Raw genomic sequence first — 18,187 nt, 5'->3', positions numbered from 1 at the left:
CAGGAGCAGGGATGGATTGGTCCTGCAGGGAGGGATGGGTTGGGTTCTTACATCCACTGTGGAGTTCTGCACAGTCTGTAGTGCTTGTGAGGGTCTGCACTCTCTTCAAGTACCCATCTGCCCAAGGGTGCACAATGCTGAGTAGAAAATAAAAAACACAACAACAGGTTGAGAAGGAGACCACAGAAGAAAGGAAAACAACTTTTCCTGCTTTTTGAACAAGGGACTCTGAATTTTCATTTTATATTGAGTCCCACAAATAATGTAGCTCCCTCTGGCTATCAATGAATAGTTGCTGAATCAAAGAAATTTGATGAACCAAATGCACATTTCTTCAACACAGTCACCTAGAGAGTGTTGTTATTTCCTAAAATATTTTTGGAACTTTTAAACGAGAAAGTCACTCATTTGTTCAACAAATATTTTTTGAGCATTTACTATGTGCTAGGTTCTGTTGTACAGCAGTAAACTATATAAATAAGGCTGTGAAAATATTTATCCTTAGAACTGCTTTGGGGTGAATTTACTTTTTTAAAGAAGCTAAAAGTCTCTAGGGTCTACATCTGGTGAATAAAGTAGACCATAAAACAAAATAATACTGCTTGGTACTAAAATAAACAATAACTCTGGAACCAGAAATTAAAACCACTGGGTTCCTTATGTGAGTAACTGATTCTGAAGATAATTTACAAATATAAGGTTTCAAAAACATTTTGAATGACTTTTAATAAATGAAGAGTACCCCAAGGTGACTGCCTTGAAGTGGAAACTACAATTTAAACGTAGAAGCTCTTGAGTAAATAAATTTTGTAAGAAATTATTTTTGGTAATCTCTATTTTTTTTTTTAAATTAGTTTTTCATCTAATTCCATATACAAAAGGAATCTGCAGCTGATCATACTGTGGTTATTAGTAATCTGCTTCCGTGATCACATTATTTGTATAATCTCCACCATGATTAGTTTGCTGTTCTATTAGAGCTTTCAAATTATCATTTTGTTCATCAGTTTTGGTACCCTGTGATAACCTATTTATTTTATAATATCTCTCCTATTGATATCTCTATAAGCATTTATTTATAATATCTATCAAGGTTGGCCCTTATTAGCTGTGTTATTTTAACCTCTTTGTGTAGTAAGAACTAAATGAATTAATGTATGCAAAGACCTCAGAATACTACCCAGCATATGGTAAATGCCACGGAAGAATTTTATTACAATAATTATTATGATCTGGCCCTATACATCTAGGCTGGGGGGAGGCAAACTTTTTCTCTAATGGGACAGACATTGATATTAAGGCTTTGTGGGTCAGATGATCACTGTCATAAGTACTCAAGTCTGTTGCTGGAATGTCAAAATCAGCCTTAGACCATATATAAATGAATGGGCATGACGGTGTTCCAATAAAACTTTATTAACAGAGACAGGAGGCTGGTCAGATTTGGCTCGCAGGCAGTGTAGTTCATTTGCTGACATCTGCCTAGGCCTTTCTTATGGGGTTAAGTATGAATGACTAGTGAAGACTTAGCCAAGAGTCAAGACTGGGGAGCAACAGTAACCTCAGTTCATCTGAAGCTCAGGTCACAGTGGTAAGAGGCTTCTACAGATATGATAGTTCAAAGTGAGGGCAGAGGTGGACAGCTGGGGCTGGTGGACGTAGTAGAGTAGATATGCTGTAACTGGAGAAATTCATTTATTTCACTCTCCAGAATTAGTTATGCCCTGACAAATTGATTCAGGAGCATTTTATAAACACCTGCTCAGTGCCTGTGTATGCAAAAGTTTACTGTGCTTCCGCACTAGGCCCATTGTATAGTCTATGTACCTACCCAAGTACCTTATTTCAATTGTTAATATTCAGTAGCCATCTCTAATTTAATCTTTTAAAAACTAGAGGAGAGTTTTTATAGGGGAAGTTTCAGCCCCAGATTTCTTTAACATTCTTTGCCTAAATATTCATTCTTGGCAAGCCTAAATATTCATGAAAGGGGAACTCTATTCAGTTATACTGGCCCTTGACTTGCTTGGCAATTACTTCCCCTGAAGTGACCTCAAAAGAGCCAGGAAGTTATTTATTTTTTTTTCCATATCAGGTCTGTATGCAATATGCTTGCCTAAGTAATAAATATTGTCTAGATAGATATGTAGATATGGACAGGAAGTTTGTTTTCTCTGAGTTTGATGTCTTAATGTGCCTGGCAGACAATGTGTCGTCTTTTGCAATACTCTTCTAGTTTTGCATGCGCACTTTCCTTAAGGTAGCAAAAGGTCCCTGCTAGAGTATAACATGTTTTATATTCACATTGTGCTTGCCAGAAGCGGGACTTTTCCTATAATCTTGAGGATGATCCAGGCTTAAATTGGACTCTTATTAGATACAACAAAAGAAATTTTGATTGATTGAATGATTCAAGTAATATTTACTCAGCTTCTGAGCACATGTGCTAGATACCATATTTGTCCTTAGAGGTGCAGGAATGAATAAAGACCATCTCTGCTCTCATGAAACTTATTGGTTGATGGTAGAGTCAGACATTAAACAAGTCATCAAACAGGTAAGGACACCATGTAATTGGAACTAGCAAGAAGTGCTAGAAAGGAGGTGAAAGTTTAAAAAAATGTTTCTCAAACTTGCTGGTTATAAGAATCATCTAGGGATCTCATTAAATTTTGGATTCCTTGGCCCCATCCCTGAACTGCTGAACCATAATCTCTAGCAAAATCCATATATTTCACAAGTACCCCAGTTAATTCTTATGAACAAGTAAATTTGGGAAACCCTAATCTAATAGAATTTAAAATAAAAATAAAGACTCTAGCTTCCAATCAAGCAATAATCTTAGAAGCTTTCATTTTAAAGAAAGGTTATTTAGCAGGTCTTTGAAGATTTGTTATCATAATTAGCAGAAAACTTTCAATTTGAATTTGTGTTTGCTGGTGCTGATGACCTGTGGACTTAAATGCCACCTTCACGAAACCTTCATTAGGTTGCTAGGCAATAGGTTACTCTACTGGGTTTAGTTTCCTATACAGGAGACCTTCAGAAACTTCTGCACTTTTCTTTCTCTTTGTTAAAATATATGTACTTTTTCTAATCCAGAAAATATATCATTGAGACCACTTAACAACTTAACATTCTTCTCCTTTTGGAGCCCCCTGGCATTCTCAACAGACTTCATGTCAGGCTTTAGTTTAATCCGTTCAGTTTTTCACTTGGCCTCAATGAGAGCAGTGGCTCTTAACAGGTTGTGAATATCCTTATGCTGTAATTACACTGTTTAGTTTTAGTTACTGTCAATCTGTTTGGCTTTTTAAAAGTGGTATTTAACTTTGAAATATTACTATTGTAAAACATCATAAAATTTTTCATCAGTACTTGAAACAATTTTGTCTTAAAATATTGTTTACATCTTTTTCTCAATATTTAGTCATTGTAGAAATTTGTAGCAACCTATAAAGAATAAAATTTAAAAATCATCTGTAATTCTAATATCTAGCAATAACTGTTAGCATTTTAGTCTGTTTCCTTTTAATCATTTTTTGTTAATTTTAATGTATTTCTTTCAGTTGATCATTCATAGATTGATAATTATAACTGGGATTATACTCTATAGCAAATTTTTATCTACATCTTTTAATAAAACTTGATAACATGAGCATTTTTCATTAAAATTTAGAGTATCTTTTTGATGGGTACATTATAAACCATCAAATGGATGTGCAAAAATTTATTTAATATTTTTTTCAATGCTTCAATTTTAGATGGTTTTTTATTTTTCACTTTTATACATAACATTGGCATAAACTCCTTTGTATGTAAGTCTATGTCGATATCTATGACTCATAAGATAGTCCTAGTCATGAAATTGCTGGGTTAAAGGACATGTTCTTTTTTGAGATTGTTAATATATGTTGCCAAATTACTTTTCAGGAAGATTATACCAATTCAGGCCCAGAGAGTATCTTTAGAGAAAGAGGCTAGACATTAATCTTGACTAGATGGATCCACTGGGACCAATAAGCACTAGGAAATGAATGTGATTTATAGATGCGCCAAATAGCCTCCTTGTGTGCTGTGGTCCCAGACTTGTATTCCTAACTCTGACAATGTATTTTCACAAGCGAATATCATAGGTTGGGCATTTAAAGAGCCTTATCAACCTATCCCTGCTATTTTACTAAAGAACATGTGTTACTGATGGTGAGTAGTCATGCTATCTTTATATACAAAGAACAGCTTATGACTGAAACAGTGGTCAGTATTTCTACTCATATTATAAGCACTATTGTTAATTGGCATTTAAAGGGGAGATACAGCTAGTGAGTCATTGGTGAATAATACTAGTATTCCAATCTGCAGAGGATATATTCTCAGTCTTCAGATGGAAACATTTCCAATTCACAGTGCTTTTTCTGATTGTCTTTAAGGCAAGATGAAATGCTGGTGTTTGTAACTTCATACTTTGTAAAATATCTTTTTCATCTTTCCCTCCCTGCTCTCAACTTTGAATTGTGTATAATGTCTCAATGGACCTCAACTATGAAAAAGAAGTGAAAAGAAAGCTTAGTCCTGGTTGACCCCAAGTTACAAGGACACGCATTATATTTAAGTGCAGTTGTCATGTGGGTCAGCATGCATAGTTACATGTGATGAATTTGCTATTCCTACCAAATGAATCACTTGGTATGAGGACGAAACCATAATTTATTTGAATAGACTAGACTAGAGATTATCTTGCTTGTGTGTGTGTGTGTGTGTGTGAGAGAGAGAGAGAGAGAGAGAGAGAGAGAGAGAAAGGAAAGAAGGAAAGTAGATGTACTGTTTCACATACAAGCACAGGTTGTACCCTATATCTGGCTTCTGGTTTCAAGCACTGAAGATTACAAAGTTTCCAGGATGTATACAAAATATTTGGAAGCACCTCAAGGGCTTAGGTTCCCACTTGATCTGATTTCTCTTCACTCTCTGTTGGTGATTCATTACTATCTTGAGTTTAACAAAAGGTACAGAACAAGAGATACCAAGACTGGCCCTGGGTAGGAACAAACCCCTAATCATAGGGAGCTGACTTTAAGAGAGATCCTTAAGGAGAGGAACAGCATGGATGTAAGACAGGAAAAGAAGCTGTAAGACAAATAGAAAATGGAAACTTCTTTTAACACAGGGAGAGAGAGCCTCCACACTGAAAAGGTTCTAGAAAGTAGAATCCCCAGGGCTACCTATAGTTAAAGTAGGTACAGCATCCATTTTGTCAAGTGTTTTCTTATCTATTACCTTACTTGGCCCTTACAACATCTTTGAAATAAACAGAACAGATATTACAAGTCTGTGATTCTTTATTTGAAATCCTTAGGGCCAGATATTTCAGATTTCAGAATTTTTCAAAATTTAGACAAATGATATAATGGATATTGTATATGTTATGAAACACCCCAGCAGGGTCTGGGACAACATCCTGTTATCAGTTACATTAATATTTTGGTAATGAGACATATGGATAATCACAGGAAGGATATAAAGAGTATGAATAGTCCCATATCCGTTTACGTTAGGTTTTTGTAGCCAAAAGTTATAAAAGAACATTAGTGTTTCAGAGATTTATGGAGTCTGCAGTTGGGGATAAGAGATTATGGCCTCAATTATCTCCATTTTACAGATGAGGAAACAGAAGTCCATAGGTATTAAACGATGTGTCCAAGGTCATGCAGAACCTACCTCCTTTGTCCTGTCAGTTTTAGACGATCTTAAAATGGGATGATTATGAATATTCCAAAATAATCTACACCAATCCAAGTATTTATTTTAATGTTAATGCATGGTAACACTTTGAGAATTTTAATTTCATGGTGAGAAATGTTTTCTTCCATCTCTGTCTCCCTAAAAGTCTACTATATCTTTGTCTATGTTTCTCATAATGGGACCTTGGGATTTTAGATTTCCCGTTTGGTTCAGATGAGTTCTCCAAAAGTCACTGTAGTCTCAGTCATGGACCTGGTCAAAGGGATCTTTTTCATAAAAAGGTGTGTTTAAATTTCACTATGTATAAAAAGTGGTCCTGAGAAGAAAAAGAAGGATCAAGAAGGATCTTTCAATGTCCTCCTAGCCCAAGTACTAAGAGGAACAGTCTTTGGAAAGCAACCAAAACAGGTGTACCTAGGTGTGACCGAAATGGACCCTGACTTTTAAAGAATACTGCCTAACTCAAAACGCATAACAGTCTTTAAAATAAGTTTGCTGGTACATCTCGAAGTGTCCATGTACACTATTCTGCACTCACTTGCCACTTATTACTCAACAGTAGATTACAGTATTCCAGCCAATACCTGAGCAAACTACATAGATGGTGACCAAAATTTTGAACTGACTCAGAAAAAAAATCAGCATTGTTAAAGACACAATGAGCTGAGTGTTAGCAGTCTAGAATTCAGTTCTAAGACCCTTCCTAACTTGCTGTGTTATTTGACTGTGACAGTGCTTACAGGCTTTAGTTTCAATAATTGTAGCTTCTTCTGATTATATATGTACAAAAGAGAATTCAGAAACAGACACACGAATAGTTTTGTATGTGTTAATAAGAAACCAAAATAACTGAAAAGGGTTAATTGAAGCTCTAAAATTAACATTTTATTATGGATGCAGTGATATACTCTTTAAAGAACAACACAGACCAACTACATAATCATAAATATGTAAAATAAGGTTGATGAAAGAACAATTCACTAATCCCAGATTGTAAAATATATGTGCATATGTGTATGTGTGTTTATAATGTGTGCTTATAATATAGTATGTTTCTTTTTGTTTTATGTTCAGTTTATTGAAGTATTATTTATATACATATTACATAAAATTCATCCTTTTTAGTGTTTTGTCAATGAGTTTTGTCAATGCATACATACAGTTTTGTAACTACCATCACAGTCAAGAAATAGACCAGTTCCCGATCCTCATCCCTAAACTTTGGCAACCATCAATTTGTTTTCTGTCTCTTTTGCTTTTCTCGAGAATGTTATATAAATGGAATCGGACAGAACCTAGCCTCTTGAGGCTGCTTCTTTCACTTTAGGAAAATTAATTTTTGGATTCGTCTACATCATTGTATGTGTCGATAGTTTTCCTTTTTGCTGTAGGTTGGTATTCCATTACACGGATATACCACCATTTGTTTATCCACTCACTATATCTGTAATTCTTATTTATCCATATTTCTCATTAAAGGACATTATTGTTGTTTCTAGTTCAGCTATTATGAACAAAGTTACAATAAACTTTCACATATAGGTTTTTTTCCTGTGCATATAGTTTCATTTCTCTTGGGTAAATACTCAGGAGTAGGACACTCCATTAATATATCAAATTTAATGACTTTGTATCTATACATATAAAGTAATGGGGAATGACTGATAAAATTATCTATGTAACTTAAACCAAAGAAAATACTTTGCCTAAATTATATTGGTATTTCCAGTTAAGGTGATGCTTTATATTATTGGAATAATAAAAAAATCTATTTTACTTAAGTGTGATTATTGCCAGTTTTTTTTTCTCTATCACAAATGTTTCAGTGAGCATACTTGAACATATGTACTCTACCCACTGATTTTTATTAGTGAAAGGTTAAAATGTTTTAATTTTTTTCCTATAGCACCAACTTAAGCTTTATTCCTTAGGCTTTATTATTATTATTATTATTATTAAGAATTTATTTTTTAAGGCAGCTTTAGGTTCACAGCATAATTGAGGGGAAAGTGCCCACACACATGCATAGCCATCCCAATTATCAACATCTCCCACCAAAGTTGTACATTGTTACAATCGATGAACCTACAATGACACATAATTACCCAAAATCCATAGTTTACTTTATAGTTCACTCTTGGTGTTGTGCCTACTATGGGTTTAGACAAATGTATAATGACATGTATCTATCACTTATGGTTTCATACAGAATATTTTCACTGCCTTAAGATCCTTTGTGCTCCACCTATTCATCCTGCCTCCCAATCCCTGGCAACCACTGAATTTTTACTGTCTTCATAGTCTTGTTTTTTCCAGAATGTCATATAGTTGTAATCCTACAGTATGTAGCCTTTTCAGGTTGGCTTCTTTCACTTAGTATTGCTTATTTCTTTTTAGTGCTCATTCACGCATAATATTCATTGTCTAGTTGTATCATAGTTTATCTGATCACCTACTGAAGGACATCTCAGTTGTTTCCAAGTTTTGGCAAATATAAATAATTGCAAATTTGTGTATGAACCTAAAATTTTCAACTCCTTTGGGCATATACCCAGGAGCATAATTGCTGGGTCTCATGGTAAGAGTATGTTTATTTTTGTAAGGAGCTCCCAAACTATATTTTAAAGTAGCTGTAACCCCTTGCATTCCCACCAGCAATGAATGAGAGCTCTCGTTGCTCCACATACTTGCCAGCATTCGGTGTTGACAGCGTTCCAGATTTTGGCCATTTTAATAAATGTGTAGTGGTATCTCATTGTTGTTTTAATTGGTATTGTCCTGATGACTTGTGATGTGGAGCATTTTTTCATATGCTTAACTGCTACCTGTATATCTTCTTTGGTGAGGTATCTGTTAAGGTCTTTGACTCATTTTTGAAATTGTTTTATTGTTGAATTTTAAGACATCTTTGTATAATTTGGATAACAGTCTGTTAGATGCGTCATTTGCAAATATTTTCTTCCTTAAAATGCTTTTTAAATCTTGAAGGAGAAGTGTCCCTATCATGGAAGAGGTACCCAGAGGAATGGTGATGACAGTGTTGTGTTGTAGATGAATTGCAAATGTGCACATAGACTTCGTGTCACAGCTAGCTTGATTTTAGTAATCTACATCCTTCTTTTTCTCTCTCTGGATGACTCCTCGAGTAATAATAGCCCCTCAGTGTCTGGGAGGACACTGGCCTAGGGATTTTGTTGCTTCAGTAGAGACAAATAAGTTTCTTGGACTATGTACCTCTAGCTCAGAGCTCAGGTTTCAGTTCCTGACAAGTTTATCCATCTCCAGCTGGATGTCCCTGAGGATATCAAATTCAGCCTGTCCATGGACATGGGCTCATCTTTGATTGTTCTTCCTGCAGCTTGCGTATCTCAGGATCACTATATTCACTATCAATTTTACTTCCAAACTATCTCTTAGATCTGACTTACATTTTCTATTTCCTTTGTCATTGCCTTAGTCCATGTTTCGTAGCCCAGGGCCGCCCAATAGGAATATAATGTGAGCCATGTATGTAATTAAAAATTTTCTAGTATCCAAAATTTTATTATTTCAACATGTAATCAATATAAGATTATTAACAAGATTACATTCTTTTTATGTGTTAATTTTTTAAAATTTGCAGCGCATCTCAATTAATATTAACCATATTTCAAGTGTTCAATAGTCACCATATTGAGCAGAGCAGTTCTAACATATCTCTTTGCTCTTGGCATTTCTCCTTTCCATTCGATTTTAACATGGCTATGTGTATAATATAGTCACAATACTTCCCTCTGATGGTGGGTCTGCAATTGTATGTAGAAAAGAGTCCATTTCCTTAGCACTCACTCATTTATTCATTCATTCAATATTTTTTAAGTGGACACCATGTGCCAGGAACTCCACAATGTTCCCAGCGACAAGGCAGATATAGTCCCTGCACTTGAGAAATTTTCATTCTAATGGGAATGTAAGTGCCTAGGAATCTGATATATAGGGCCATTCCCACTGTATGAGCTTGAGCCTATCTTTCTCCCATCTCATGGTTTCCCAGCCAGATGATAATAATGAACAAGTAATGAGTATTTCTTATATGTTAGGTAGCATGCTAGACGCTCTCCTTTAACCTTCATTTGCAAGTCCATGAGGAAGGTACCTTTGTTTCCCCCAACTTACAGTTTCAAAAAGGAGGCTGGTAAAGTGAGGTAACTTGCATAAAGACACAACTAGCAAAAAAGCAATAAGCCCCAGGCAGTTTGCCTCCAGTGGGTGGTGGGTAGCAGGCCTAGAGAGGTAGGGGGTACGGGGACTGCTTCACCACTGGGCAATCCTGCTTCTTCAGATCGATGCCATTGATCGATGCCATTACCTCTGCCTATAACGCCTTTCTTCCCAGTCTCCCTCACCATTCCATGAAGTGATCCCATTATCATTCATGACTCAGTTTTAATCAACTATATTTCTCTGCTGCTTTTTTAAACACCTTTGTGTATATCCCTTTCCCTCAGGTGGCAGCCCCCATCCCCTTCAACCCCTAGCAAAAGCCATCCCATTCTCTTTCATCAAGATTCCCACGACTGTATTGCTGTACACATTGCATTGTTGGCATTTGTTTATATATTAGTTCTTCACACTGAACTCTATGAGATCAGGGATCAAGTCTGTTTTTTGTTTATTTTGTTTCGTTTTCTTGATTAAAAATTTTTTTTTTTTTCTGTTGGCTTAGCCTACAGAAATAAAGAGCAACACTTTTTTTTTCCCCAATCCTTTTCCTTTTGTCTTTCACTCATTGAGGCTGCCCTGGTGCTTTTGTAAACACAGTTCCAAGGATTTTGGTTTTCTTTATAGGATCAGATAATCGGGAACATTTAAATTTCAGCTATGACTTAGAAGGAGCAATGAAGAGATACATACTTGTCAAAGGAGCTAAAGGTTAAGGATGGTTCCAGGTTTTTCAAAATGACAGAGAAGCTGCTATTTGTCTTTACAAAATATGCTGTGGCTCATAGAGAACTGCCGGAGGAAGATTATTTGCTTCTTAGGATAAAGATCTTGCCAAGAGGTTGTATCCAAGTGCCTGCTAGTTTTACCTACTGTTCCAGAAACCCAAGAAGTGTCCTGAATTTGGGATACAGCTAAATGTTATTAATTTTAGGTGCTACAAGTTCTTTGTTAGTGATGAACTTAGGTTCACATTTTCCTTTGTTTAGCAAATGTTTCCCTGTGCTACATTTTGGATGGATATTTAAAATACTTAAGAGAACAATTTGCCTTTCAGCACCTTGGAACATTTTACAGCCATCTCCATTTCTATGAAAGCAATTTTAACACATTATCTTCTTTACTCACTACAATCATCACCTCAGTATGAACTCTGGCTGAGCCTGAATTAAGTGGGCAATTGAGAGTAATAAATTCTATAATTCAGACCTTTATTACATTATTTTTCTAGCAGTTGGGATAAATTGAGGAGTGGAAAGGTGTATGGCAACACAGAAGTCACTCAAAAAATAATTATGGACTAAATAAACCATGGGCTAATTTTTTTTTTCTTTTCACAAAATGGATTAAGGGAAACTCATTGCTAAGCAGTCTCCCAAGCATATATTTTTAAGTTCTTGAAATTGACTACTTAGCTGTTTCAACTCTGGCAACAACAGTCTTGGCTCCTAACTTTGCTCTTGTTACTACTTTGGCCACATCCTCTCCCAGAATGCTCTTAGGTCCTAAAGGATGTTGGCCTCTCCGCCCCTCCAAATACACTCATTCATTTAACACATGTACTGAGACCTTACTAGGGCCAAGCACTCTTCTAGGGTTCTAGGAATATAATAGTAAACAGACAAAACAATTGCTGCTCGCATGGAGCTTACATTTGTGTGTGTGTATATATAGACAATAAACATCATAAAGCATAAAATATATAGAACGTTATAAGAGGATAAATGCTGCATAGAAAAATAAAGCAGAGAAAGGGGATAGAGGGTGTTCTGTATATACTAATCACAGTTTCACCATAGGGGAGCTGCATTGTAAGAGACCTCAGTACTAATTCTTCAATATAAATCATATTCGCTTTAGAGAGTGATGATATGAACAGAATGATTGGTTCCTTAAACAACTTCAGGGTTTTAAAAAAATTTCAGTTCTCCTTTTTCTCCATATTCTTTGCTTTCATTTTTGTTTTATCTTTTCTTCCCTTATCCTTATTGTTCAACTTTCTTTAATGAGGCATTAGAATGGTGCAATAGAAAGCGCAGTTCCACTAACTAGGACCTAAAATCAGTTATCTTTGTGAGTTTCAGCTTCCTCACCTGTAAAGTGAAGATAATAAAAAATATTTTGTAGTGTTGTGAAGATTAGCGATGAAGCATGTTTGCAAAATGTCACAGCCTTTAATTATAGGCCTCTTTAAATGGTAGCTGTTATACATCTGCTCTTATACGAGTCAGTGAATAATGTGTGCCAGCCTCGAAGTAACTCTCTGGAGAACTGAAAACAAAAGAGGACTAGGACCCAAACCAGGAATGAGACATCCAGCATCCTTTAATATTTCCGACAAAGGCTTTATTAATATCCTATGGGAGATAAATAGGATATGAGCTCTAGATCCGCTGTCATAGTTTCCTTCCATAGAACTGATTTAGCTCTTCCTCAACTAACCCTTTTGTTATCTTTTTTAAACACGCAACATAACTCTGGTAACAATAATGCCTATAACAAGAATGCTATGTGTCAGGCACATTTACAGATAGCCTGTGCGGCAGGCACCGTCATCATCCCGTTAGAATTGTGGATATCTGAGAGGCGCCCGAGAGGGTGAACTCGAGTGCTGGGACCCGCCGTGGTGCCTAGTCAAGAGGCAAACACACGAGGACACCTGATCAAGAGTACTTCCTTCACAGGCCCGGAGTTGGGGTTCATGCCTACTGAACTGAGGGAAAAAAACTTGCAGAAGTCCTGAATACCCGTTAGTTCCTTTGGGATTCCCGCGAGCGCCCTTGAAAACGGTGGCATCCTCCTTCCCTTCTGCCTTTACATTGGTTAGGAGCCGGGGGTTGTGGTGACCCTCCACCCCACCTCCGAATTTAGGGGAACCTCCGACCGGAAAAACGAGTTAGACGTTTAACTACGGTCAGTTAGGATTTTACAAAGAGGGGCGGGGCCTCCAGAGGAGGTGGCGTGGGGGAGTTAGGGAGGGGCTCGTGCGCAACTCTACGAGTCGCCGATTGGCTGGGACAAATGTCCGTTCCGCCTCCCTCCCGCCTCGCCTCCGGGTGGCCTCGCGGCGGGGCCCGCGGGTGCGCTGAGTAGGCTGGCGGGGCCAAACTGGCAGGGGGCGTGAAGCGAGGAGGCGGGGAGGAGGGCGTGTCGGGGCGGGGCCCGGGCGCTCCGCGCGTCACGGTCCGCGGCCCCGCCCCCCGGGGCCCTACGCGGCTCTCTCCTCCTCCCCCTCCTTGTCCGGCCTCTCGCCCAGTTCTCACTCCACGTTCCACGCCGCGGGCTCACTGTCCTGCGAGAGGCAGCGCCACGACCGCTGCGCGCACACGCGCGCCCCGCATCTCGCGCACCCGGCTCTCCCCTCGCGCGCGCACCTCGCGCACGGACACACATTCGTTTCCCCTCGCGCGCTCGGGTCTCGGCGGCAGCGGCGGCGGCGGCGGCGGCAGAGGCGGGAGGACCGCGCTGGGAGCACCGTCGTGGTAGCCGCGGGCTGGCCGGCTGGCCATGGAGGCAGATGGGGCCGGCGAGCAGATGAGACCTCTACTCACCCGGGTAACGAGCAGGGTGAGGGCGCCGCGGGCGACGGGCCTCCTCGGCTGGGGGGCGGGGGCGCAGAGCGAGACAGACAAAGGCAGAGGTGCGGCATGCGTCGCGGTCCGGCCACCACGTCCGGGGCCCGGCGCCCCTCCACCGCCCCGCGGCCGGTGCGCCTCGCCATCCCCTTTGTGTGGCTGCCCAGGGCGCGGGTGCGAGGGGGCGGTGCGGAGGAGGCCCGACTGGGGCGGCCGGCAGCGCGCCACGCGCATCCTCGCCACACGCATCTTCGCCACCGCTGGGGCGAGACCCCAGCACCTCGGCAGGGTCCGTCCTCCTGCCCTTGACCCCGACCATCTCTTCCTTTCTCTCCGCAGCACTCGTTGCCTTATTCCCGGGCGTTCTCCCCGGCCGGGGTCTCAGTTCCGGTGGCCTTAGCGCTGGAGTTCACATAAGCCCCTCGAAAACCCATCTTTCTTCTCCCAATAAGGAGGAGCACAGCTCCACCTGTCAGTTGCCCCAGTCAGTGGTGAAGAGCTGGGGTGAATCTGTCCCCTTCTTTCCCGTCTCCCCACCCGGTTCGCGCTGTGCTTTGTTTGGTGAGTTCTCCGGCCGCGTGGACTAGCCGCCTTCTTTCGAGGCCAAGGCTTCTAGTCGCTGCTGACTCTGCCTGGCCCGCCTCCTCTTTTGGCGAGAACCGGAGTAGCCTTCTGCCGCAGGCCAAGTAGAAAGAGTAAGGTGTCCGGAGCCTCCTTGCTGTTCCTCTTTTTCATCCTCCGAGCAAAATCGCGTTTCCCGGTGAGGCCGGCTTTGGCTTCAGGATTAGAGGGGGAGTAGTGTGGGCTTTCAAAAGGCCGTGGTTCCCATTTGGGATGCTGGAGTGGCAGCCCATGCTCAAGAAACGAACTTCCTGCTTTCATGTAGAATACATGTGTCCCTACAGTTGTGAGTCTCTTCTTCCTTCGTAGTTCCTGACTCAGAATGCATGAAGTGTAGTAAATTTTCCGACTTCCATTTCTTACTCTATAACCAGCAAAGGAGGGAGGTTGCAGTGAAAATTTTCCAGTCTTTGACAACTAACAGGAAAATTGCTTTTCACGTGGTTTTTTTTTTTTATTAAAGCGTTTTCCTTAACAACCTCCCCCTCGCCCCCCATCTTTTTAAAGATTATTGTAAGACCCCGAGAGTAGTCATTCATTATTTCAGTATGTTCACTTATTAATTCTCAAAACATGAGGAAAATCTGAAGAAAGTCTCCAGACAGTGAAGTCATTTAGCAGTGGTTTTTGGGAAAGATCATTCATAGTGATGGTAATGGAATACTGGAAACTTGTCCAAAAGAATCTTCTGTAATTGCGTGCTTTTTTAATAAACTATTTTTGATGTTTTTTAGCACCTTCTCTGTGTGTATTAAATACTCTTGTTTGCTCTTAAATTTATTTGCAAGTTTTCACTTTAGAGCTGTAAAGAGCATCTGAGTTTCCATAAAGCTGGATAGAAACTATCAAATATTATTGCCTACTTAGCTAGCAAAGAAGCACATGATAATGTCATTGCCTTCCAAATCATTCATTCATTGTAATAACACTTAGAACCTATTCTGTAATATTCAGCAAAGATAAAACCAGCTCTACTCTAATAGAACTTACATTCAGATGAGGGAGACGAATGACAAAAATTATCAAGCACTGTTATCAATGGCATGGCAGGGGAGCACTTTGGAAAGGTATGACTCCCAAATCTTTGGGAGAGTACGACTTGGTTAGAGTAAACATACAAATCAGTAATAAAAATCAAATACAGTAAGCTACTATACAGTTAAAAAATAGGACGAAAACAGGAAAACTGTTGGTTTAAGTAGTAGAGAACACTAATTTGAAAACTGGAAAGAGAAGAACTACTTACATTGACAGTTAAATCTTTCTTCACTGATTTTCCCCCTAAGTGACAGTCATGAAAATGGAAGATTGTGATTCATCAGTCAACTTCTTTAACACAAGCCAACTCCTTAGCATAATAGAATAAATGTAGAATAAAATTCATAAAATACTGTCTTAGGTATATAATTATGCAAAAGTTTTTGAATAAATTGGTGACAGTTTATATATTCTGTAATTGGAGCCCATCTGTTTCATAATTTAGGCTCAAAGTTTTTTTTCCCCTAAAATTCTGTAATTTTCATTGATCATAGCTTTGAGATAGAGAGAAAAGTCATATAAAAAATGCAACTTTTGTTTGCTTTGTTATAGAAACTTATGTAGGCCCCCCTTAAAATAGATTTGAACTGTCAGTCTTATTGTCTGGTATCCGTTAAATCCTGTTAAAATAAATAGCACTGTTTAGAAGGTTCCCAAGTTTTAACAAATTTTTTTTTTAATTAATTAATTTTTTTATGGTGACATTGGTTAACGAAATCCAGTCAGTTTCAGCTGTACACTCTAACAGTAACGCATATATATATATTTACACTGTGTGTTCACCTCCCATAGTAGATTTCTTTCTGTCACCACATATTGCAAATGTTCTTTTAAGCAGTACATGATTTAACACAGTTCTGTTATATTTGGGCTGTTCATGAATTTTGTTATACGATTTCATTCATTTCACGGTATTAAGAATCCACTAGGTGCCAGGCATTGGGGTTATAGGCAAACAAGGGAGACCAAAGTCCTAACCTTATTGAGTTTATTTTGGCATGTATAGTGAACACAGGGATAGCATTTGCATTCTTGCTTCCGTTGTGAGCATCAATTAAAATATTTTCATGAGTCTGTTAGAAATACTTTAAAAAAGAGCAGTCATTAGAATAAAGATATTAACAACCTAGTATGAGTTCAGTGGTGATTGGCAAGAAAGTTTTTTGGTAGGTCTGTAAGTATTCTATTTGGGGATCTGTGGTTAGGTATTGATAGCTCTAGAGATAATATGCACTCTAGGCATAATTTCGGGATTTTTGTTTTTGCGTTATAGTTGGTATCTCTGGGCCACAATCTGTAGAGTTGTAATAAAGGGAGAGACAGCAAATCTGTTATCTGTGCAGATGAAATTGTAGAACAATTGAGTTGGATTGAAGAATTGTTTTGTTTGGTAATTGATACTGGGAAGTACACAGGTTTTCTTCTAAGAGAGCTTAGGCTATGAAAATTAAGAGTATTTTGTTACATTAGACTCCTGTTACTTGAGTAGGTTAAAATCGAAAGCCCAAGTAACCTGGTATTGGAGGAACCTGGTATATTATTTTAGTGGTATGTGGTGTGCTAACCAACACATTCTAAAACCGTGATAGTTAAACACTTGTCAACATCCTGTAAAGGGTTGTTTTTCTTCTTCTTTCCTTCCCCTTTCTTACTGTATTTTACCACAATGATCTTAAAGTGGATAGAGTCTGCAGCTGACAAAATGGGCCATTTATATAATGGAGTATACAGGCGATTCATAGGGTTAATGTTACAGATTTCTCAGTATGGCTTTTGATTTACTGTATTATAGCTTCCTCTTATTGATTATGGATTCTTCTATGGTTATCACTTTTTATGCATATAGTATTTTCAGTTTTACAGTGAACATGTGTCAAGAATAAAAATAAGTGTTTACATATATAAAAGTGCAGTTAGTCCCCCTGCCCCGACCTTTTAGCCCCCTTTTGAGTGAGAGAATTTTTGATTCCTGTACTAAGCATGTAGCTATTCTAACAGTCTACCTTTCAATGAAGTTTGCCTCTGTTTTTGTTTAGCAGACAACTTTGTGTATTTTGTTGAGTGATACACATTGAATTTTACAACTTGGGGAAACGTTTAGGATTATTTGAATTATAGGGATAATAAACCGTGAAGGGGTCTGTGGTTGGCATATTGTTATGATAGTGTTTGTCAGTGCTGCTCTTAATGGTTTTACTGAGCTCAGAGGGTTAGCAGACTGCAGTCTAAATTAGTTACTCCTTGCTTCCCTGGGCTGGACATTTTTAAGTGAATACTATAAGATGGGAATGGCCACTTTTTTTTTCAGTGCTGCTTAGGAAGATAATATGATTATGGCGTAGATTTGCATTTTTATTTGGAGCCGATATGCCAGTACCGAAAGGTTTAGTTTGGCTATTTTAAGCAGATTTTCAAATTTCTTGGAAAAGATATTTTTAAATATTTTAATTTTTCTTAAGCCATAGTTTGGGTTTTAATAAGTTCATTTAAGCTTTTTTTTGGGGGGGCAATATTCAAGGTAAAGCACAATCCACATTTCATAATGAAATAGAAAAGATGATTTAATATTTTAAATATCCTTTTTCTTTTGTAGAGAATGTTATATGGATTGGTGTCATTTGGTTCTCATTCTGTTCACCTATTAGGCAGTATAGAATCATCCTCTCTGTCTGAATTCCAGGACTGTATTGCTGCTTTTTTTTTTTTTGTCAGATTGCCTGATTTGGAGAAGCTGTTCAGTTATATTTCAACTCAGATCAGGAACTTGGGAAATTGATGTACCTTTGAAGATGGATTCACATGTACAAGATGCCTATACTCTATTGTATTATAGAAAGGAATATGGAATGGTTTCTCAAAAGAGCAAGAGCATGAGAAGGAAAAAGATCCTTATAATCTTTTTCCCTCATAATTTGCCGTAACATGCAGTTGACCCTTGAACAATGTAGGGGTTAGGGGTACCAGTCCCTGTGCAGTCAAAAATTCAGGTATAACTTTGGACTCTCCAAAAC

The 18,187-nt window shown here is 38.5% G+C and overlaps 1 protein-coding gene across 4 annotated transcripts in view; it reads left to right on the top strand.

Moving 5' to 3' along the window:
* Window positions 1–13,161: 13,161 nt before the first annotated feature.
* SLC4A7 (solute carrier family 4 member 7) overlaps window positions 13,162–18,187 on the top strand; it is a 100,264-nt gene continuing 95,238 nt past the window's right edge. For 2 of the 4 annotated variants that reach the window (XM_011359208.2, XM_011359148.2), the window contains exon 1: window positions 13,163–13,509. In XM_011359208.2, the coding sequence (XP_011357510.1) occupies window positions 13,450–13,509 (60 nt within the window). In that variant the 5' untranslated portion in view covers window positions 13,163–13,449. Of the gene's footprint in view, window positions 13,510–18,187 lie in introns of all 4 variants that reach the window. The other 2 variants (XM_011359372.2, XM_011359293.2) reach the window with 2 other exon arrangements.

This window comes from Pteropus vampyrus, unplaced genomic scaffold (assembly GCF_000151845.1).
Source record: "Pteropus vampyrus isolate Shadow unplaced genomic scaffold, Pvam_2.0 Scaffold1, whole genome shotgun sequence".
In the NCBI taxonomy this organism is placed as follows: domain Eukaryota; kingdom Metazoa; phylum Chordata; class Mammalia; order Chiroptera; family Pteropodidae; genus Pteropus; species Pteropus vampyrus.
Note: the sequence above shows the minus strand (reverse complement) of the source record. Positions and strands in the feature narration are given on the sequence as shown.